Source organism: Accipiter gentilis, chromosome 31, assembly GCF_929443795.1.
Source record: "Accipiter gentilis chromosome 31, bAccGen1.1, whole genome shotgun sequence".
In the NCBI taxonomy this organism is placed as follows: Eukaryota; Metazoa; Chordata; class Aves; order Accipitriformes; family Accipitridae; genus Astur; species Astur gentilis.
Window position 1 is genome coordinate 19,553,961 of NC_064910.1, and position 23,736 is coordinate 19,577,696.

A 23,736-nucleotide genomic window follows, 5' to 3' on the forward strand; every position below is an offset into this window, starting at 1 on the left:
GCAGCATACAAGGTCTAAAAAGGAGTTCAGAATGGGGAAAGGGGAGGCAGTGGAGAACAGGAGGCATTGCATTTGATCCTAAGAGGTTTAAAAATTGACATTCAGAGGGAAAGGACAGTTACAGCTTTACACAGATGAATTGCTACCTCCCAGTCATATGAAAACAAAATGCTGGCATGTCAACGGTTTTGAGATATTAAAAGCAAAGATTCTTATTCTTTAGGCATACAGAAAAAATTAAATTCCACAGCTGCAGTGCTAGCATGGGAGGTACGCGGGGTGGGTTGAACAATCCATGGTAAGAGGACATTAGAAATAGTACTGGGCAAGATGATGGCCCATGAACAGCACATGGCAGTGTGAGAAGTGAGTTCTTCCCAGATTAGCTGTATCCCTGGGTAGATTTACATGTGTATGAGCTGTCCAATATGCCACAAATTCCATTAACTTACAAAAAAAAAAAAAAAAAAAGGCGCACTTCAGATGGTGTTAAAGTAATCATTATTATAACCTCAGGCTATCCACAGTCACTTAAAACATTCAAATCCTGGATCATTGATACTGTTAATGTGCTACTGTTCAGACATGCTACTAATTTATAGAGGGTTAATGTGGATTTTTAAAGAATCCAATTCACTCCAAGTGTTTTCAATAGCCAGGAAGAAAGAGTACTTAGCACAGAAGGACTCCATTTCAAAATGACAGGACTCCTCTTTTCTTCATCCTTTTTTTGCCTACAACATGTCAATTTATCAAGAAAATACACCAGTTTGCACAAATTCCTATCTCTTTTGTGGGAGAGCAGGGATTTACTCTTTCCCCAAGCCCTTTCAGTAATTCCTTTTTTTTCAAAGAAGATTATACAGTTTATGTTATTTCAGTGGATCATCTAGCTATAACTTCAGAAGACAATATATTCATGTTTGGAAAAAAATGCAATAAGAAGGGAGCATTTATTCATCTTCTTTGATTATTTCTTCTAAGTCTATTTCATTGTCCAATCCTAAAAAAAGGAAAAAGTTTTTAAATTAGCAATTTCTTTCTGAAGTAAAACACCCCGGTAATGAAGTATCATGTTCTTTACAGACTCTAGGTGAAACATATTAGTCATAAAGCAAGAATATATGCATTCAGAGCACATTCGAAAAAAAGTGAGCTACTTTGAAAAGAATGAAACCGATATATACTTTCCATAAAATTACTAAAAGCTGACCTCTAGCTAAAAAAAATACCACGTTTATTGAGAAGGTGGTGTGCATTACTGAGGTACTTTGCATTGGAATAGTTCACTTAGCTTTGCAGTGAGATGAAACCACTAAGACATTACCTCAGGAATGTAATTTTTTTAATTTCTGCATTTACACAGGCACTCCTTTGGCCAAGTGGCAGGTAAAATACGCTGCAGCGCACATGACTTGAAACCACAAAGTACATTGAAATGATAAATTCTTGAGCATTTTAGTTAAATAATCACAAGTGAAACGCTGTGTTTGAGTAACTACATATCAATCATATACTTTGAGAAAGTTAGGGACATCATTAGGGAAAAATAATCCCAGTGAAACCATCAGCATTAGGCAATCAGCGATTATCCCTTGCTGGAACCTGTAATTTCAGCTCTGTTCCTGCGGAGGTCGCAATTACTATTATTCATGTGATGGTAGTTGTATTTCTCTTCCCGTCATTATTTCAGGGACAGCCGTTGGATGGGACAGTGAAAGACAACCCCACTCCTACATACAACATTGCCACTACACTGACTCTTCAGCATGGGTAAGAATTCATAATCTAATGATTGTGATCACAAATGTGAATTAATTCTTACCCACGCTGCATGTTCTAAGAAAGTTCATGGGATCTTCAAATCCAGCAGCTGCTCTCGGTGATTATTTTAGACTATGCTGACAAACAAACAAACAAACAAAAGCTGTCAAACAGGGAAGAGTGCTGAACTGGTCTGACTGTCTAGTATCATTTCTTCTTACATCTGTGTTGAAAAAGATACATACCTACAATGTTACATGATGTTCTCGGATTGCTCTGATGTAACTGTCTTGTGCAGCTGATTTGGGGGGATTAAAGCAGCTGGTACATGTTATCTGCATTTAGAGACACCTGGACAATTTGCTCATTAAATTTCATAATACTTTGGAAAATGAAAGAAGGATTCTGCCAAAACCCACAGAAATTCACTCCTCTCTGGATTTCTACAAAGCTTGTGTATTAAAAATTCACATCCAAATATAGATTAAAAATTGTAGTAGTGTAACACATCTAATGAGTGCTGAATTTTCTTAAATGAGGTTGAGAAGAGGCAAAATTAAAGCAAAGGTTTAAAATGTTGTAGGTAGCATTATAATCCACTGCCAATAAAGTAGAGCTCAATTAAACATGAGCCTTAATTGCAGAAATCTTAAAAAAAAAAAAACCCAAACTAACAGTTTATCATTATAAACAGTCATGAAGTACTCAGCTGGGGGGGGAGGCAGGAAGGGGCTGGTCAGGGGTGTGGAGAGGAAACGGTTTTTTTCTATGTTGCAAAATTATTTGCTCTAGTACCCCAGGCACTCGAAAGCTTCATCAAGGTGTGCTTTGTATTAGGGACCTGACTTTTATCTGTAGATTATCTTATTTAGCAGAGTTTTATCCCTTGGAAAAGCAAATATACCTGTTTCGTACATGATAAAGCGAGGCAAAGTTAATTTTTGCATTTTGCATTTGTCTTTTTGGTCAGTATTTGATCACTGATCACTTCAGTATTTGATCAAAATACACTGTCTGTAGAACCTGTGGGGAGGGAATAGCACAGACTGTACAAAAACAGCAGACTCCCACCAACCATAAATTTTGAAAGTTTTGGGCAGCCTCTGCTTTTCCCCTCACGCTCGAGAGCATTTCAAAGGCAGGATTACAAAAGAAAATATCACATGTTCAGTTCAAAACTGTAACTGGGGCTCTGGGGAGAGGAAAAGGGGCAGGTACAGAGGCAGCGCATGCTGGTTTTAAGGACTGGTTACAAAGTACTTCCAAAGCACTTTTGCCCAGGTAAGGATCGCAGCCGGGCAAACGATTCTCCACCTCTCCATTTAGACAATAAGGAGGAGGATTAGTTAACCCGAGACTGCTTTACCAACCTGTGGATCTGACCTAAATACCACAGTTAAGCCACAGGGTTTTGTGAATGTAGGACTTTAGGCAGGAACCAGACTGATACAAACCTGACACTTTGGCAGTCTTTGCTCTAACCAAGTGATTTATAAACATACTTGCACCTATGAATTATGAATTTCTCAATACATTCAAGGGGTAAGGTTGTCACATACCAGAAACCTGAGGTCACAGAAAAGACCAAAGTAGTATCACCTCCTTAAAGCAGCAGTTCATATGACTAAACAGCAGCATTTAACCTCCTGCTCTTTTGCCTTTCCCCTGGGAGGGTTTGGTACAGCTTTTCTCTTGGCTAGAAACTCCTTCTACATACTGATGAAGATTATCACCTTGTTCCTAGCCAGTGGCATGCCCAGAGTGTGGAGAAAAGAGTACTGAAAAAAACAACCAAAACCTGGAAGTAACTAAAACCAAAAACAAAATGCTCAAACCCATGCCTTTACATTTAGTCAGGATTTAAAATCCTTGCATCAACACTTACCTTTGACTTGTTTAAAACTTTCTCTCTCCCAGTGAAGTAAAGAAGGGAGAAGAAAATTACCACTATTTGGATGCTCCTTTTGCTGACTCTATGATCTTTGTTAATAGTCTCTAATGAATAGCTCACTCATGGATAAACAGCTAGCGTTATTATTTTGTCTTAGCAGAGTCAGCATGATTCAGAAGAGAGCAGTCATAAGACTATCACGGTTCCCAAATTTTCAAAAGCTGTGGGAAAACAAAAATCAGTAGCTGAGAGAGAAGGCTTAACTCTGACTACCACGAACAACACAGCAGCCTGTTGGTTGATCTGAAATACATACACATACAAACTTAAAAAGGAAATATTACTATCCAACAGAGACTACTCAAGAGCAGACAGGTTTCTGCTGCCTGAGAACAAGAGAAAAATCACTATAACAAGTAAATTTATTTATTATACTAACTTGCCTGGAAGAAGAGTTCTTTGACAGACAATCCCTCTTCATAAGGCCTTAAATCATGCTGATTTAAAAGTGCCAAGGACATAAGACTGTATATAGACATGACAGCTCCTGCTTCATATGCCAGGCTTCCCTCTTGCATGCCAGTCTTTTCAAACAGGTAGTAATAGAGCCATCACAAGGTAGACATCTACATGCTGATCATTGCTCTGGCCAGAAGACTGGAACCATTCCTATAGATACCTGCCAGAAAACACTGATATCTGCTGGTTTTCAGAAATCAGAACTATATTTTCTTGACCCTTTGGTGTCAAGACAAGTTGGCTGTGGGCATAATTTTACTACTTTTGACAAAAGTTTTTATGTGATAAAGGTCCCTTCTCTGTGAATTTGTGTGAAGGGGTTCTACAGGTCAGGATAGAGGAATGGTTAACGGGCATCAGCAAGCTGAGGAGAAGATTACATGTAGAGAAGCAGCATGTGGAAGTCTCTCAGGAACTGGCAAGCTCTAGAGACCAGTTGCCCTGTTAAATCCACCAGAACTGATAAATTCAGAACACCGAGAGTCTTCTGGCTGTGTACAAAGCCACTACCCACACTAGTATCAACCATGAGTTGCATAACTTGGATCGTGTACAAGCAGGTAGCAGTTGATATATGCAGACAAAAAACCTACAGAATTACGCATACATACCTGATGAAGCAAAGGGGTTACCTATCTAGGAGCTAGAAGTCTCAGGAGTTGGGATTGGCCTCCCAGTTGTTGCTCCTAAAGAGTAGTTATGAATGCACAAGTAAGTGAATTTGTTATGTGAATAGTTATCTGCTATTATGAACAGCTTTATTTTAAAAAGGGTTCTGGTAGTTGTGATCTGTATCTCTCCCAACCAGATCTACTATCATGGAAAAGGGAATTTACAGAATCAAGCATCCAACTATTTTGGCAGTTATTTCTTGGCAATACCAGTTCCTAGTAACTAGGACTGCTGCTGCCACTAACTGATTTAATTTCTTAAATAATTTGCCCCAAAAAGTACTTGCAGAACTTACTCTGGGCAAGAACTCACTTCCAAGACTTTCTTGGAAGTCCAGAAAATGGGACTCCGAATGTTCAAGACAGAAACATAGTGAACCAATCTAACCAGTTTTCCTAGTCCATGCAATTTAGACTCCCCATTTGAACACCAGCATGTGCTGAGATTAAACATCACCATAGACCGAATGAGGTGAAGGTTAACCCCTTTAGGTGCTTTTACTTCTGAAAGGCAAGTTTAGGAAAGCACATATCTCTAAATGAAATTCCTTTTGCTGCCACTTGAAGAATAGATCTAGAGAGCCTGAGCCTTTGTTCAATCTTGCTCCATTTTTCCATGATTCCTGGCACATCCCCCCCCCCCCATACCAGCATAAACCTTCCAAGTATTTCCAGCAGACCTTTACATTTTGGCACATAGAAATATCTCCCATGCATATACAATAGGCTTACTGATTGCATCACTACCACTGAAGTCGTGCTGTGTCATTATGCATTACTAGTCAGTTGGAGGAATCTTAGAGCTGTTTAGAAAGCTTTTAATGATCTCATCTGATGATATGCAAACTAAGCATTCATGCCTCTGGAAAGACTCTTTAGTAGGAACATGTTGTATGCATTATTATTCTACTCTAATAATTTCACTTCTACACTTCTGTGATTTCACTGTTTGCTTCTGTTAACTAACAATAAGTAAGAAGTCTATGGAATTGGAAACCAGCAACTTCTGTCCTTAGCAGCTTCTCTTCATTTGTCCTGCTCTACTAGTTCAATAAAGGGATACAAACCCAAGTGGAAGTTTCTCTTTAAAGACAGACAAACATAGGACAGTTAGTTACAACACCAGGCTAATAGAAATCAACTGCTGGACTGTTTACACTGCTTTGCATAAACTCCTTCAAGTGCCCTGAGCTGAATAGTAGCTTTGTTGCTCTGAAAGTTTCTGCTCAGCTGGTTTACCAAGGTCTTGCCCTTAGCTGCAAGCTACAGGATTGCACTTTGAGATTTTTTTGCTTCATTTAAGGTTTTATAATCAGGAACGTTCTTCTGGAAATTCCAGTGACAACAGACTGCCAAGCCCTGACAATGAGCTCTTAAGCTTTGACTATGGGCTGAACAGAACTGTGGCTTAACAAAGTAAGTTTTTTGGTTTTGTTTTGGGTGTTTTTGTTTTTTGTTTTTTGTTTTTTTTTGTTTTGTTTTTTTTTTTTTTTTTTTTTTTTAACAATACTTTCTCATCTAGTAAATACTCAATTTCAAATACCTGTAACAATTTCTTAAGGCATTCTTGACATCTTATGGCAAAATTTCCCTTCTATATAGCCAAAAAAGGGAGACATTTAATACTCTTGAGTATCTCAAAAGCAAGACTGTCACCATACTGGGTTGAACTTACAAAGCACTATGTTCTCACATTTACAGTTCTTCTAGCTAGTGTTTTGCCTTTAGATGTACATTGGTTTACTCCTGTTGCCAATATGAGAAGACGCCTTGGACTGAAAAACATCACCACTCTAATGCGTCTGGAGGACATACACACAGAAGTTGAACTTTCTGATGAAAAAAAGATATAGAATTATTCTGAAATGTCAGTGTTCCTTTGAGTCAATAAATATCTTCCATTCTTCCTGCCAAACTTTTATTGACAGAGTACATGCTGCAGATGTTAACTATTAAAACTCTGTTAACAGGAAAATGGAAAAGCAAATTTTTGACAACTTCAGAAAAACAGTGACAAACACTAGGAATGTTTTACTTACATGAAGCAGAGGTAAAAGGAAGCAAATTATTGTGATTTGGGATTTTCTAAGCTTTCTGCCACTCACAAAGCTGAAAAATGGTGGAAAAAATGATTAAAAAGTAACTACCTCAGCAAGTAGTACCTGCAAGATCACAGGCAGTTCTCTTCCTGGATGCATAGGTGGTATCTTGTTCAAACCAGAGAAAGGAGGAAAAGAAGGCAAAAAGTTGTCCATTATTTAAAATAGTTGAGACAGGCCAAAACCACTGAGCAGCTAGTATCAGCAGACAATCATTTATGACTCAGGGAACCAGCAAACAAATCTTCAGACACTGAAGCTAGGTTAACATCCAAGGAAGGACTGCTTCCTCGAGGATTTACCAATGAGATTAGCCCTACCACTAGATTCTGGGTGGGAATGGACATCTTAAACCTGAAGGCATTTTATTACAGAGTGAATCTTCATGAGTTCTTGAAATTTTATAAGAGGCCTGATCTGGTTCTCCAGCTCCAGTAAATACTCCAAAATCTCTCAAATCTGAGGGTGGGCTCTAGAAGACAGGGCTGCAAAGTACAACCACAGTTTTCTTCCTCAAGTGGTATCATTAAAATTTATTTCAAAGGCTTGATATATCACGAAGATAAGCTGCCTCTTCTTTGAATCTGTCAAACCCCATGTTCAAATTATGAATTAATATTGGTTGCTTAACTTAGATCCTTTCTATAGCTGTCTTAAGATTTCTTAAAAAAGCTTAAGTTTTACCTGCGTAAACAGTCATTTTACAAGTTTAATAGGACTATTTTAAACAATACATGCTTGTTATTTTTTTTTCTAATATAGTTAATTTATAGTTCAAGAAGTATGACTTTGGAATAGGACTTATTAGAAAATACATTAAAAATAATATTTCAAAATTTGTAACAAAATAATGACTCGGCTATCTTTTAAATATTAAATTCTTGCCAAATCAGCTACAATTCATTAACCAAATTACCAGTATTTATCTGTAGAAATAACTGAGCTATACAATAAAAAGTAATATATGTACACATGAAAATATAAACATTATTTAATAGTACAATTTTAATAAAACTTTATTCAAAATAAATTTAGTGAATTGTTTCTAGGACTTGCTCAGTCTCCACACAATCATATCTGTACTGAGCTGAGCTTCTGCTATTTTCAAAGCAATTTCCTGGTAAAGGGCACCATTCATTGTTTGATTCATACTTAGCACACTCTCTTCCCGTTCATGCTGAAGCTTCTTTCTGAACTGCTGAACTCCCTCCTCACTGTCCAGTAAAGAAGCCACAGGAACATCACTGATTTTCTTGCCAGGGTCATTGCCCCATGTCAGACTGTTTTCAGCTTTACTTTCTTTTAAGAAGAAAGAACTCCTTAAGATGAGGATTTCTTTTTCCAAAGCCAGTGCTAACTGTTCAGTAAGTATACTTTTGCTTCCAGATCTCAGGAGTTTTACATCACAGCTTGGTGGGAGAACTCTAGAAAGGCTATGAAGGCACTGGAACAAGACAGTCAGGTTTCTGTAAAATAAGATTATTATTATTAAAACTACCTTATCTTCAAAATGCTATAGTGGAAAATAAAACAAAGCTACTTTAAATGCAACAGGGAAAAAACGATGCTGATTAGGTTTTTAACTATTATGTGTACTGTACATACAGGAGTAAGCAAGGGCTTTCTAATGGCATGCAGGCTAGCCACTGCAGGTCAAAAGAATTGACACTAAGCAAACTTCAGCAACATAAATATTCTGTACTAAAATAAGTGTCCATGATTAGGGTCACATGTGCATCACTTGTTTCTTTAAGAAGCAATTCATTGTATGTGAAGGCAACATGTAATAGCACAAAGGAATTACGTTGTCTGGTCTACCTTTAGGGGCAGAAAAAAGTCACTTGTATTCATAGATTTTATTATCAATAGGTATGTACAACATTGCTATTAGGTGGCCAACTGCCTATCTTTTTTAAACAGTCACTGGTGAGGGAAAGTTGCACTTAAAAATGAGACATTCAAAATTATTAAGAAACAAGGATAAAATAATGCTGTTAATCATCAGGGAGCCTACTTCCCTGGATACCAGTGTAGCATATATGACACAGTAACACATTCCTCATTCTAAGAGGAATGTAGAGTTTGTCCGAATTCTTATTTCCAGTGTCTGGCCAGATAAACACCTCCAACTCTTTTGACTGGGTAGCAGGGAAATAATCTTAGGAAAAAAGCCCTAACCAAACAGCAAAAAACCCCAAATGACAAAAAAAAAACCCACCACAAACAACCCCCAAAAACCCACAAGCATCCTTAAGTAGCTAGTCTTCTCACACAGATCAGAAAGGCATTTTTCCTTAAAATATTTCTATTTCAATGTAGTTATCTAAACAATCCACTGCTTATAACAGATATAGTTTATTTGGTTCTGAAAAGCTGTGAAAAAGAACAGCTGTATCTCCCACCTATCATAGATATATCCTAGCTAGATAAAAGATCAATCCAAAGATAGGAGAAAAAAAAGAAAATACAATTATAGTTATACCATAAACACGCAGCTCACTAACTATTAATGCAAAACTGGATCAATATGACAGTATCAAGTAACCTAACTTTTCAAAAGGAACCAAAAGTCTCAAGGCTTAAAATTTACTGACTGATTTCTCAAACATTTCAGCCTTTTCTCTTACATAACAGAAGGAAATCAACTCCTATTTGAGTAAAAGATTGAACCTCACTATAAATTAGAGACTTTTAAGAGATACACCTTTTCTTTCTTTTACTTTTCAGCTTGAACTCTTCAGGAGAGGCAATATTCATCAATACTTAAGAAGTACTTTTTATGTTGTGAACCTTATCCAGCTAAATCTTAAATTATGGCAGTATTATTAGCTTGTTTAGCCTGGTTTAGGAAATTTTATAGACATTTGTCCAAGAATCTACATAAGAAAAGGAAATCACTGAGACTCTTCAGATTATTTCCTTTTCAAAATCATGGTAGATAGGAAATAAATATATCAGAAACATGTACAAAATTAGACTAAATTTATGTTGCAGTACTAAACTACAAAGTGACATAGCAATATATTTAAATTTAGTATAACTTGGGGTTTGTTGTTGTTTGGGTTTTTTTGTTGTTGCTGTTTTTAACATCCCCTTAAGGATTTTTTTTTAAATCAACACATGTTGAAGAAAAACTACATATATTATATTAAGACTAATGTAAGAAAAATTAATATAAAATTATGAGACAGTGAAATGAACAAAAGAAATAGTACCAACCAGATATTAATGGAAACTAGACTTATTTGTAATTCAGTGTGCTAGGCTAGACAAAATTCAACAATGCAGTTCAGGTTCTGCCATAGTTCTGATTTGAAAATAATTCTGTTATTGCTGATGGTTATCACACCATTATATCAGAAGCCTATTGGTTATGATTTTGGCCATTGTTTATGGTACCAATAAGAAATAGTGTAAAGATAAAAAAGCGTGTATGCAAGATGAATATACTCTACACTTTTCGTGCAATTTTACCTGCAAAATAATGTTAGAACTCCTTCAAATGGATTTTTCAGGGTCCAGTTAAAAACTGTACCATACACATTTCCTGCTTTATGACAGAATACACTGTCATGGCATTCTTTAAATGGTGTGCACTCCATTTCTCCCAGTAACCATGAATTTACCGGAGTCAATGTACAGCCAGAAGACACAATCTGAAAGGAGAATCTGACAGATACTGCAAGGACAGCAAGTATATCTTCCATGGAACCTGCAACAAAATACAGTAAAAAAGGTATTTGACCTAAATATTTTGATTACATTGCATGCATTAAATGTGCTCAGATTTTTGGTTCACATTCCCAGTTTTACGTGAATAGTTTGCACCTGTGTTCAGGCGTTCTCTGGGAATTTTCTTCTCCCCTAAATTCTTATACCTACTTCAGTCAAGCAAAATAGTTAGCTTATTAACAGAGCCCCACCTATATAATGAAAGTGCTAAAGAGAAACAGCACCTTGCCAAAAGAAGACTATTAATAGCCTCCTGCAATAGTAAGATGACACGTTGGCTTTAGCCAATGGTACAGCATTACAGGAAGAAAGAAATTAAAATTCATTGCACACAATCAAAAGGATATTTTACAACATGAGCAGAAGCCCAGTTCAAAATCAATTCAATCAGGAATATTAAAAGAAAGGAAAATAAATGACCTTAACAGACGTGTAGAGAAGGAAGAGCTTCAATTACTTTAGTATTATTTAAGAGGTAATACTATGTCAGAAAAAATGTATGTATCTAATCAACAGGAAATATCTTGTAGAAAAAATGCAGGCTTCAGCATTCTATACTTGGACTTATCTTCAAAATTAACCTTTTCAGATACACTTCAGCACCCATGCTAGCACAAAACCTTACAGCAAATCACTTAACTTTTTTTTTCCATTTTGAAAAATGTTCCATCTTGTATTTCACCCTGCTTTTAACTCACAAGAGGTCTATGCAGTTCATGTTCAAAGAGACAGATATGATTACACCTTGAAAACTTAGCTTGGCATCACCTAGAATAAACAGAAGAATCAACCATATATTTATGAATCCAAATTATATCAATCCATTTACCTGCGCAGTAACTATTAACCCTTAGCATCTTTATGGAATATTTTCCATTTGAAATATCTTCCAGACTTAACAAAATTTTCCCACAGAGTACAGTAATGTTTTTGCTCTCTTGTAAACTATCATTCTGACGTTTTTGTTTCTTTGCATGTAGAAGCACTACACAACATACACGATGAAATGCCAATAATGGTGAAAGGCTGGTAACAGCAATGACGGTCTTTGCTCCATCCAGCTGAACCTGTGAACATCTCTTAGGAAAGTCTTTTTTCACATCATTCTTGCTATGCAAGTCCAATTTCATCTTTTTTGGAGGAGGCTCAATTTGACACGAGGAGACAGACAATGCTGAGAACGCTTTGTTCACCTTAATGATTTTATTTCGACACTCGATAATCGGAGAAATCAAAGAGAAGTCTTGATCCATCACTAAAGATAAACTGACATCACTCAGTGACCTGTGAAAATCCATATAAGATGACTGCACTCCCAGTTTGTATTTCGCCACCTGACAAATATCAAGAACTTTGAAGATATATACAGACATTTAAGACTACCAAAAACTCCAGTATCATTCCAGGTTAAGTCATAGACAGTGCAAAGAGTATAAGTCCTTCAAATGACTATTTCATCTAAGCTTAGTATAAAGATTTTCAAAACGTGGACTGAATTTTCTAAGAGCTTCTAGGAGTTAGATGCCTTATTTCAACTTAAAGAATTTGGATGTCTAATTCACCCAAAAAATGTTGAAAATTCCACACAATCCATGCCAATACTTTACGACATTTATAATTTATTTTTAAAGACTTAACTTTCTTTTAATAAAAAAATACACAAAGTATCAATTCTGCTCTCTTTGATGACTAAAAGCTCTTCTGATGCTCTATATTGTTTTATAGATACTCAAAATTGAATATAGAGAGTAAACTAAAAGGTTTAAAATACTATTACCTTAAACATGCAGTAATTTCCTGAAATGTATGCAGTACTGTATTTATTCAACACAGGGTTCTTTCAATGAAATCCTAATATTACTATTTCAGATCCTCTCTTAATGAATATTTTATGCTGTCAGTCAATTCAGTCTCAAGATGTCACTGACATCTGAAAGTCTTATGAATGTCTTATTTTCTTTATGAAGAAGTATTACCACCTCACAATGCAATCTAAAACATCACTGAAATCTTGCATTTAGTAGGAAGCACAAAAATTATCAGTAAAGACTTACAGTGTTGAGGGTGGAGAGAAAGCAAGCCCTTTTCCCCAGAACCACAGGTGGTTGTATATAGTACTGAACTGGAGCCCAGAAGACCTAGGTTCTGCTGCTAGCCTACCAGGTAACCTTTGTTAAATGACTTCATCTTCACAGATCTTTTCTCAACTGTAAAAATGTGGGGGAGAGGGCAATATTGCTGCTGGTTTTCAAAGAATGGTTCCAAATCTTTTGAGAATTTCTGACGTTATACAGGAATTAGGCATTTCATTTTCAAAAATGATGTCATCAACATCAAAGCTGAAAGAATAAACACTGGAAAGGCAAAAACAATCTCTTGCCTCAGTGGCTCTTAACAGAGGCTTTCAAGAAGATGAGGTCAATGTTCTTGTAAAGTTATAGCAATCTGGCAGTTGAGAAATAGTATACCTGCAGCTCCAGCAGAATGGCCAAAGGGCATAACAGGTCAGGTCCCCTCACAACCACTTGAATGATTTTCAGTGGCATCAACAGTATTTAAGCTTACCCTAACACCGTCTCAGCTACACTGCTTGTGGGAATATAGGTCAGAAGGCAAGTTCTGACTCCACCAAAGTTTACATTACACAATGCAAATTCTAAATTTATGTTTCATGTAATCCTGTTTTTTTAAACTCTGTTCCAAATGAGCTCCCTCCCTGTAAGGGGGAAATTATATAAGGAGTATTTACAACTAGAACTGAGTAATTAAAATGAACAGAATAAACAAATAATTTTAAAGGCAATAATAAGAATAAACAAATAATTTTGAAGGTTTAAGTATTGTATGGCTGATTGTTCCACATAATTTACACAATACATAAGCTTAGCAAATATTTTATTTGATTGGATACGTGACTGTAGCATAGTTCAATTAAAAAACTGAGTATTTATGAAGTTGATCAGAGAATTTAAAATGTTTTCTTCTGCACTTCTTTAAGCAAATCACTCTTTAGGAATGGCAAGATGTTAACAGTAAGGCATCAGGAACTGTATGGCTAAGACAGAGCTCTACCTATACCACATACTGATGTCAGCATAGCTATGTCAACACGGACTATAGAGAACCATAATTTTTGTCAAAGAAAACTCTGTTGTAAAAAGCCTCCAGTAATGATGTGGTTATACTGACATAACTGATTTTTGGCTATACAACTTTTTTTTTTGCACAGTGTTAGAGAGAGACAAGCAGCAGCAACAATACTGACAAGACACACACTTGAAACACTTTATATACAGATGTTCCAAATGAGAAAGTTCAAAGCTCAAAAATCCACTCTTGCTACTACAGAGCTTAACCTGCAAATTCAGTTTCTAGAAAATTACTCAAATTATTAGATAAATTTATATACTTACAAGTAAAATGATGCAGTTAGTTCTACTCCAACTACCAAGCTGTCACCCACAACACGCTGCCACAATTTCTCCATGAAGTGCTCTGGGACTTTAGACACCAATGATGTCTCTTTACTAAGAGAATGAGGAGGATTTTCTACGTCATCCCAGAGAGAGACAAGACCTTCCTTACAGAAAAATGATTTTTTTAGATAAATTAAGTGGAGATATTAGTTCTTTCTATACTGCATTACCTTGTGTTTTAGCACAAATGATTGCTGGAGGTGCTTTTAAGATACATAAAATGAACTCTTATTAAACTAGTTTATTATCATCAACAGATTAAAAGGATAGAATTTCATTTTCTTAAAACCTGTGATATCGTGGAAAAGCACAACTCATTCTCTCCTTGTAACCATCACATGTATAAATCTTGAACTGCCATAGAATTAATTGTCCAAAGAAGATTTAAGGTACTAGATTTTATTTTATATTACTGTATTAATTGCTTGAAATTTTGTTGTCTAAACCTGGCTGACTTGAAAGGGATCACAACATTAACTGAAAGGGACATCAACTCCATTTCAAGTAAATTAGGAGGCTTATTTTGAGCAACATATTAAGATAACATTTTACCAACCTCCACCACCTTCTCAGCCCACAGTTCACTCTGCCCCCATCATAAAATCAATTTTACTTACACAGATCTATGACAGCTCATTTTTCGTAATGTTAGACTACAGACAGATATTCAATATCTAGGCAACCGTGCCAATTAAGACTACACTCCTCCTACTGTTTGTCACTAACTCTTTGTTAAAGGTTACTCCTCCATACAACTGAGTTGTCAGGAGGTATTATGCAAATCAGTTTCAAGTAAAGAGAACTAAATTTACTCTTATCTATGTACATTGACAAATGAAGGTAATGAACCAGAATTAAGAAGCAGATTAATGAGTTTTGATAGTAGCAATCCCTACCAGTGAAAGCAACAAGTGGTTGAGGGAAGCACCCTCTACAAATGGCTCAGCAGAATTCAGAAGTGATCTGTACTCTCCTCTGCATTTTACCTCTTTTGCAGTTGGTAGAATATGGGTTCTTTCTTCAACAAGATTTATTAATGCTCTGCAAGATTCAAGGATAACCTTCTTTTTGAGTCTTAAATGCTGCTGTAGTTCTCGAACAGAAGTGCAACCAGCCTGCAAAAGAAAAAATTATCATGAAACTTATGCTTAGGTCTACTGCAAAAAAAGAACTGATATTGAAGCTACCAAGATGTCTTTTCAGCTTTCCATTTTTATGCAAGTATCACAAGCCAAGATCATGATGTTCCTCAAGTAATGCTTCTAAAAAAAGTTCAAGTCAGGCTACTCTGCTGCCAAAATATGAATCTAAACCTTGGCCTCTCAATATTAAACATAGAGTTTAAGATAAACTTCTAAGGTAAACTTTATCAAATTATGTACATGTTTGTCTCTTTCATTATTGTTCCTGCTTCACTATTCCATTGGAAGATATAAGTTTCGATTTCTTCTAAAGACTTGTATTGATTATTGGTTAAGCAAATAGACTGAAGAGTTGACAGTTTTACAAACAGACGTACATGCAGGGTAGTCCCAGTTAAAAACCAAGAAGAAAAAGAAAAAAGAAGAAAAGCATACCGGCACCAGCTTCTAAGACTTTAGGAAAGCTCCACAAAAGCTATTCTCTGGAAAGCAAGATCCTGAGAAGTCCAGTGCTACCAAAGAGAGAACAACGCTTACCACTGGAATGCAAAACCAAGCTTCCACCCCCAAACAAAACCAAACAAAACCAAAAAAACAATTCACGATCAATCATAACCAACTGACAAGCCTGAACAAAAAGCACTTCATGCAAGCAAAGTGATGCCCTCTGCTCACACTACAATGGCAAAGGGCATTTAGAGCAAGTAGTACTCATCATGATAGGTTCTGTAAAAAAATGATTTGCCACCTATCAAACCATGCATCATAGGTACCAGATTTCAAGCAATAATCCAGTGCCAGACTTGGGTCAGAAGAAAAAGAAGAGCTAAAACCAAAGATGTTTCTATAATATCTTCCTAATTGAGGTCATCAGAATACCAAACCATGACTTACTCCCACTGGTGAGTAACTACTGAATAAACAACTGAGAAACAGAGAGCAAATGGGAATGCACAGAGAAGCAGTCAAAATGGCCAAAGATTCACCGATGTATGCTTGCCGACCAATCTAACATTTGCAAGCCCTTTTTCCTCATAAAGCAAAAAGAGACCTGACATTTACCACATGGCAAACCTAAGACTGGGTAGCACCCCCCATCAACTCTCTCTGGAACAAGTGACATGCACATCCTTTCTGCCATATACCAATACGTACTGAGCACCAAGCATCCACAGAAGTCACAATCTTTGCATTGTGAAACTAAGAAAATAAAACTAGATCACCTGAAAATAGAAAATAAACGTCAACATAAAAACAAAGCAGTGCAGAGCCGAACGCAATACAGCTGTGAGTAAATTCAACATGAGCAGCAGAACAGATGAATCACTGTCAAAAGCAAAGCAAATTAATGCAGAGGCTTAGAAGCAGAACAGCCAAGTACTTTGACATATTGCAACTAAAGTTGCAGTATTCATAAAAAAATAAATTAATACCCATACATACAGAGCTAAAACTGAGCCAAGAATGGTGGCACTTTTACAAAGGAAATAAAATGGAAAGGCAGATTCATGACTGATAAGACTAAAAATATTGGGAAAAGCAAAGGTAAAATGGAAATAGTAGACAAAAAAGCTGGAGGGAAACATAATTCAGAGATCTATAGGCTGAAGATACTCAAATGGTAAAAAAATGGTTCTATGTTTTTCAAGTGACTTAGAGCCCTTATGAAAAAACATCAAAAAGAAAATGGGCCAATCTACAGCAACAGATAGAAAAACAAATACTTAAAACATTCCCCCAAAACAGTAATAAAAAAATAAAATGTGCAGAACATTTCTTAACGAACTTTCTACCCACCACCAAATCAGCATTATCAGAATGAGAGCAAAACAATTAAGACACTGCAGCAATTCAATGAATCAGCAATGAGGATTAAAAAAATACTTGCCCCAAACCAAGCAAACCAAGTCAAATGAAGCAAGTTAATCATAGGTAAAAGAATTTGGCATTACAGTCCTTACAAAACCATAAAATACTTGGGGGGAGAACAGGCCAGTGGGCATAAAAAGACACTTCTGACTCATGGTATTTCTGCCAGAAAAGTCAACTAAACCCATGAGAAACCCTGTAACCTCAGCTGTTTTAATGTAACTGCAATACTCTGCCAAAGGAAGTCTTCGGAAGATACTGAAATGAGTGTTAAAGAAAAAAATCTCCAGAGGAGAAAGACCAGATTCAGGTCCAAAAGACTGCATACAAGATAAACACAGAACACTTAAAAGATGCACAGACTGATACATTTTTCAATTTCACTACCTGCAAAATGCAACTTACATGTATTGCTGTGTATAACTAAAATGCAGCCTACCTATATGCAGTGGACCACAAGTCAGTCCTGCTGAAGTTCTCACATGGGTAGAAAAGAGCTACACAGATGTGAAATAAGGGGTAAGCAACAGAGTGTGAAAAAGGGCTGCATCTGCTATTTCATTTTGCCCTAAAAGACAAGATTCCATAGGGACTGTCAAAACATATTTGATTGCAAATTTCTAGAAGACCTGAATTTTTATTATAAATATCAAGAGGCACCACTCCAAGGCTAAATAACCTTTTGAAATTCTCAAGTTAAGCAGGATCAATGCACTATTGCATCAAAACAATCATCCTTGAAATTCAGTTATACATCAGATGACAAAAACCAGCAAGGGTAATTCACTGTTCAGAGGAACATACACAATGGAGAACAATGGAAATCTCAGCCAGGAAACAACAGTAAGGTTAAAAAGAAATATCTCCACCTACTTCCAAATTTGTCAGCATCACAATTTCAAGGATTTACAGCATTAAAAAATATGAAGATTTTCAACTTGCTTACAATGCTTGTGCTAGCATGTGGCTTTGAAAATTGAAAAGATCTTTAAATAAATAAATAAGGTCTTATGAAGGATTCTGTGTCTGTAAGAACTTTATCAGCAGATGATATGTGAAGTCTCCAGCCAGTGGCTTGTTCCCAGCAGAACCACTAAAATATGCAAAACAGACTATTCATTTGATCCTAACACAGATTCACAGAGCTGTACCAGCTGGTGTATTACAAGAACAAAGTCATAGAACATAGTTACATAGAACATATAGCTGTCAATGGCAGGGTGGACAATCTTCATTACAACAGTGGAAGAAACAACAAACGAGGTAGGTTGAAACTAATTTCTGTTTTGTAAAGGAAGAAAGTAATATAATGAGTAGGGAAATAATGCAGTGGCAAAGAAATCAGTTTTAAAATATATGACTACCCAAAAGAATCCAGAAACAGGAAAAAAAAGTGCATTTGGAAGGAAGCTTGTACTTCTGCATGTAAAAGCCAATGGACCTCTAATGTGCAAACAGTTGGAAGGGACCTCAAGAGGTCCTCAAAATTAATCTAACTTCTACTTTCTTGTGCCTTCCAGGGAGGAAAAAAACATACTGTCCCATGTTCTCCATACAACAGCTTTTATCTTTTGGAAGATGTATAATATCTCTTTAGACACCTTTTTTGTAATTAGAACTAGAAAAGTCTTTTCTTTTTCAGTCTTTTCGTAATAGGTCATAGTCCTCCTTTTCTTCCAGTACTAAACTTTTGCCAGTTAATTTGCTTCCTTTTTAAAGGCTGGAGATAGAATTGCCACAGTATCTTACTTAAGTTTTCACTAATTCTCAAATGACAAGAATAATTACCACCTATCATACTTAAAGCACTCTCAGCAAACAATAGCCTCACACTATTGACTCAATTTGAGATTTATGCTATCTCATAAAGCTTTTTTTCTTTTTTTGTTAAATAATTTTCCTATTTTGTCAGTTATTACCCCTATGGTATAGGCCAACGCACAATACTGCAAAAGAACATCTTGGAGAGTATGCTGGGTGTTTATTAACAGGATGAAAGGTAGAAAGCAAGGCAGGCAAAGATGACTCTGCAAAGTTTCCCCCAGCTTGTTTTATAAATGATGCTAATTATAGGAAGGGTACATTTTATCTTCATCTACTGCACTTTGCAAAATTATCCTTATAAAACTGCTAGTAACAGGAGGAAAAACATCACCAGGCGGTTAAATAACCATGGTCACTAATTTGGGCAAAAGTAAAAGCCAACTTGATTGAATTCCGTGGACAAAGAAACAGACCATAATGCTGCTCTTTAAGGATTAACTGCCACTCACTGGGAACCTGACACTACACTTTCTCAAAGTATGTAATGTGGAGCAAAAGAAGCAAATGTTCTAATTTTACTAAAATGGTATTTAAACATCTATGAGTAAAATTACTGTTCTGAAGCTTTGATAGGTTATCTTCAGCATTATCTCAAGCTTTTAATTAAAATTAAATTAGACCCTTCCAATTACCCAAATGAATTTGTAACAACTGAGAGAACTGAAACACAGATGACCACTGATGCAAGAATGGATACTTAACAATGTTGTCTTCTCCCTGAACCACTTCAATAAAAACAGTATCATTATCCTCACCCTTTAGAAAATGTAGTAATACCGAAAAGTAATTTGGAGAAAACGTGGAGGCAGAACTATCAAGTACAAACCTGTAATCTTGTTTCAAGGGCTTGGACAGTAAGCAAACCATTCTCTTGCAATCCTTCTGCAGCAGGAACATCATGTTTATAATTAATACCACTCTAAAAAACCAAACCAAACCAAAACACTGATTTAATTAAAAAGCTGAAAGTAAGGTACAGGCTATTACACAGCATTATAAAAATCTGGGGGAAAACAGAGAAAACCAGCAGAGCCACAGTATGCACTTTAAAAGAAAAATCTTATCTTCTGAAAGCAACTGGAGTTTGACAGTACATAATGGAAAGACCAATTATATGATAATTAACAAGCACTAAGGCCTTAATTAAGAGTTCTTAACCAAAAGGTAAGCATTGTAGCAAACCTGTTACATATGTGAAGTGTTTTCAACTGCATTCCTTTAATTTCCCAAAAGAATGTTGATGCTGATGCTATCAAGGAAGTAGAATAATCTCTTTAGATTAAATCTTATGATTTACATCGGGGAATATTCAAACTTCAGGGCATTTCACAGCACACATCCAATTTCACTTTGCACCAATACTTTAACAATTTGTTGAGATTTTGTTAATTTAGTAAGCACAGACTGAGTAGCTGAGAAAAGGCAAGTTGAACTTACTGCATAGTTGACCTCTCCAAGATCTGTTAGTATGAACGTACTTAACGCTTCTGTATTGGAGTCTTCCTTCAAAAGAACTAACAGTTGCTCGCTTCCAGAGCCAGTAAAATCATCCACCAGAACAGACTTCACTTTTTGCCATTTGGAAGCCACCTACAGTAGAAGAGGTTTTAAGACACATGTATTTGAATATACCTTGTATTTGAGATTTTCTTTCAGTGAAGCTTGCTGTTTATAAAAAGGCAGCCTATTCAGGTGTGCAGAATACAGAATTTTAAGAAGTTTCAGGCTCTCACTTCATCATTTAGAGCCCATGTAACTCAGGGAAAAATTAGCCGTTTCTCTTTAAAGATCACTTTCCAGAATACAGGTTGCAGAGAAGATAACTTTTCAGTGTACTCAAACAGCATAGTAGCTGAATACTGTAACATTCATTTAGAACCAGTAATACTTGCAGATCAGTTAAAGACATTATACCTTTGACATTCAGAAATATCTTTGTTTCACTGCATACTTAAATATGTTTGAGAGATAAAGACAAATTTGTACAACAATGCTTATGACTAAATAGGACAAACTTTCATTTCCTGACTTATGTAAGTCTTCTTGACAGAGTATTACAAAACCCAGTTAACAGCAGTTAACTTTGTCCCTCCTGACTTTAGGAAACAAAACCAAGGCCTCTTCTTGTCTTTTTAATGAAACAAATTTTTTGTTACTAGGAAGTAAGACTCAAAAGGCTTTTAAATTCCAGTGAGAAGTTTATGCTTTGCAATGATATCAGTTTGCTTTCACTTTAACACAAATTACGTGGCACACTCATAACTATCTTACAGCTTCAGATTCTCATGCTATGGAAGTTTTCAATTAGCAACAGAAGCTTTGGCTCAGATTCATAAAATGTATCACTAAACAATAGAATCCAGGGTTATTTTGAGATATATAAACAAACAATGAAAGCAAAACAATCTCAGACTTTAGACAGGTTATTTTAACAGAAGCAACAATAACAACAACAAAAAAATCTATAGAATTTAAACACAGAGCTTTTAAGTTGCAGAACCTTCCAATGAGACAATATAGACAAAAAAAGATACAGTAGTAGAAGGGAGTTGTTCAAAGTCACAAATACCTGTAAGCTGTCTCTCCTCTGTACAACACAGATATTTCCGGAGGCAAAAGACACAATAAATAGCAAATCGCTGCTACTGGTTACAGCTGTTTTTACTGAACATGGTTTCTCATAAGGAAGCTCACAGACACCTTTAGGGAGACCATCTTGGAACCAAATAAGCTGATTCTTGTGGGTTATGGCAACAAGTGATATTCGGAGCTGTTTTTTCGATATCTCATTCTTGCAGATGTAGACAGAAGATACCACTCTGCTATAAGCATGAGGCATAAAGCATGTGCCAGTTAGCATTTTTTGTGTTTTAACTGCATATCCAAAGAACTCGCTACCCCAGACGGCTCTGTCTGAAGTGGAAAATTCATCCTCATCTTCACTCTCTGGCAGGCAAGCAGTTCCTGTCCCTAAGACAACAGTGCCTTCATCTGCAATTTCACCTGTCCACACAACAGAAGACAGCTGAACAGGAGCACTTAGAACTGTGCAGGTGTCAGAAGAGATGTAGAACAGCTTGTTGGCATGCCTCCACAAGACTGAAGGGCCAGTAAACAACCTGATGTCTTCTTTCAGCTCATAATCCAATTTAAAATAAAAGGACTGCTCAAATTGATTTGAGCCGTGAAGCAACAATAAAAGGTATCTGAAAACATTGTTCCGTTTTTTCTTTTTCATCAAAACGCAGGGAAGAATAATCCCTGTTCTGGAATCCGTTGCGCAGCTACAACAAATTATTTCAATTTTCAAATGACTGCCACGTATGCTGAATAATCCAGAAGACTTCTGAACAAACAGCTTAGTGTCTCTGTTGAATGACATTCTTCTGACACATAAGTTCATCGTTTTATCAGCTGCTCCCTCGACATGTTTTGGTTTTGACAGCTGAAATATAAGGACTTCACCATTGTAGGACAGGAAGTGTTCTTCCTTACCCAGAAGCATCTTTGTTTATCTTTATGGATATTCCTCTACAAGAAAGCCATACGCGTCTCCATTTTTGTCAGGATTATTTCTCTGCAGAAATTTTAACCTATCTGGAAATTTTCCATCTACAAAAGCAAATGACAACAAAAAAAATTAAATCTTTTTGGGACTAGCTGAACTGATCCTTAAGAACAAGGAAAACTATACATTGCAAAGCAACGAGATCGACTAATTCGAGAACACAAGGCCAGCATGTCATTTAATCTCACAAATTAAAATGAAGCAACTTTGCATTGAGAGATTTAAGTAACAGACACATTTCAGAAGTGCATTCTAGCTCTGATTTAACAAAGTGTGAATTTGCTGCTCGCCAACAGTTACACGGCGTAATATAAATTCAAAGGAACCAAAGCAAAACATACACGCACTGTTTGTGCGGTTGAACTGGAGGCGTCAGCTCCACAAATCCACCGAGGGGACTGGAAAGCAACTGGAAGGCAGTTCTCTAATTTAAGAGCCTTCACGCAGGTGCAGGCTTCGTTAATAAATATAATTCCTTCTTGGTCGAAATCGCAAAGCCTCTTTAAAGCGAGAGTTCTCTCAAGAGTCCAGTCATCTTGCCGCCAAGGAGGCTCCGTCCCTTGGGACCCCGAGCGAACCGCAGCCGGGTTTCCCTCAGCTTTCGGGCTACCAAGCGACGCCCCTCACCCGGCTCAGGCGCCCCGCAGACCAGCCTCCCTCACCGGCTGAGCCGGGGACAGGTTCCCTGGCCAAGCTGAGCCGCCCCCGCCGCCCCTCACAGCCTCGGGCCGGGCCCCACCACCCGCCTTCCCGGCGCCCGGCGGCTCTCCCCGCGGGCTGAGGCGGCAGCGGGGCCCGGCCCGGCTTCCGCCCCCCGAAAAGCCGCTGACGGCGGTTAAGGCCCTCTCCACCCGGCCCGGCGGGGGTCAACGCGGCCTCCGACGGAGAGAGGAACAGCGACGGCAGGCTGCGCGCCGGCGAGGCCTTACCCGGCTCCGGCGAGGCCTTACCCGGCTCCGGCGGCCGCTCCCGGGCGGGCGGGCAAGGCAGAAAGCGAGAGGAGCCCGCCCGCTCCGAAATTCCCGCCGCCCAGAGCATGACGGGAGCGAGAGAGGGAAGAAGGCGCGAACATGAACCGGCGCGGGGGGCGGAGCCAGAGGGAGAGGGCTATACCCCCGGGAAAGAGGCGGGGCCGGCGGGGGCGAGGCTTCTGGGTGGTTGGCCGCCGGCTAGGCGCCGCC

General features: G+C 37.4%; 1 protein-coding gene across 4 annotated transcripts; it reads right to left on the minus strand.

The window, feature by feature from the left end:
* Positions 1 to 2,492: 2,492 nt before the first annotated feature.
* FANCB (FA complementation group B) lies at positions 2,493 to 23,574 on the minus strand. 4 transcript variants are annotated; one of them, XM_049834137.1, is made up of 12 exons: positions 23,485 to 23,574; positions 21,557 to 22,599; positions 20,425 to 20,577; positions 19,814 to 19,906; positions 15,139 to 15,267; positions 14,090 to 14,256; positions 11,506 to 11,960; positions 10,419 to 10,656; positions 8,097 to 8,410; positions 7,008 to 7,052; positions 6,521 to 6,678; positions 2,493 to 4,860 (listed from the first exon to the last, which is right to left on the minus strand). In XM_049834137.1, the coding sequence occupies exons 2-11, from the start codon at positions 22,490 to 22,492 to the stop codon at positions 6,527 to 6,529; spliced, it is 2,682 nt and encodes an 893-aa protein (XP_049690094.1). In that variant the 5' UTR covers positions 22,493 to 22,599; positions 23,485 to 23,574; the 3' UTR covers positions 2,493 to 4,860; positions 6,521 to 6,526. The 4 variants fall into 4 exon arrangements, with proteins under 4 accessions (XP_049690094.1, XP_049690095.1, XP_049690096.1 ...); XM_049834138.1 differs by having other exon boundaries at positions 23,506 to 23,525; XM_049834139.1 differs by lacking the exons at positions 2,493 to 4,860; positions 6,521 to 6,678; positions 7,008 to 7,052 and having other exon boundaries at positions 7,581 to 8,410.
* Between the last annotated feature and the right edge of the window lie 162 nt (positions 23,575 to 23,736).

Excerpts from the sequence above, each read along its gene's own strand:
- FANCB (XM_049834137.1), bottom strand. The coding sequence starts at position 22,492 with ATGCTTCTGGGTAAGGAAGAACACTTCCTGTCCTACAATGGTGAAGTC. Across the intron at positions 14,257-15,138 it reads TTCTACCAACTGCAAAAGAG|GAAGGTCTTGTCTCTCTCTG; the intron begins GTAAAATGCAGA and ends TTTTTCTGTAAG. Across the intron at positions 8,411-10,418 it reads GTTCTAACATTATTTTGCAG|AAACCTGACTGTCTTGTTCC; the intron begins GTAAAATTGCAC and ends CTTATTTTACAG.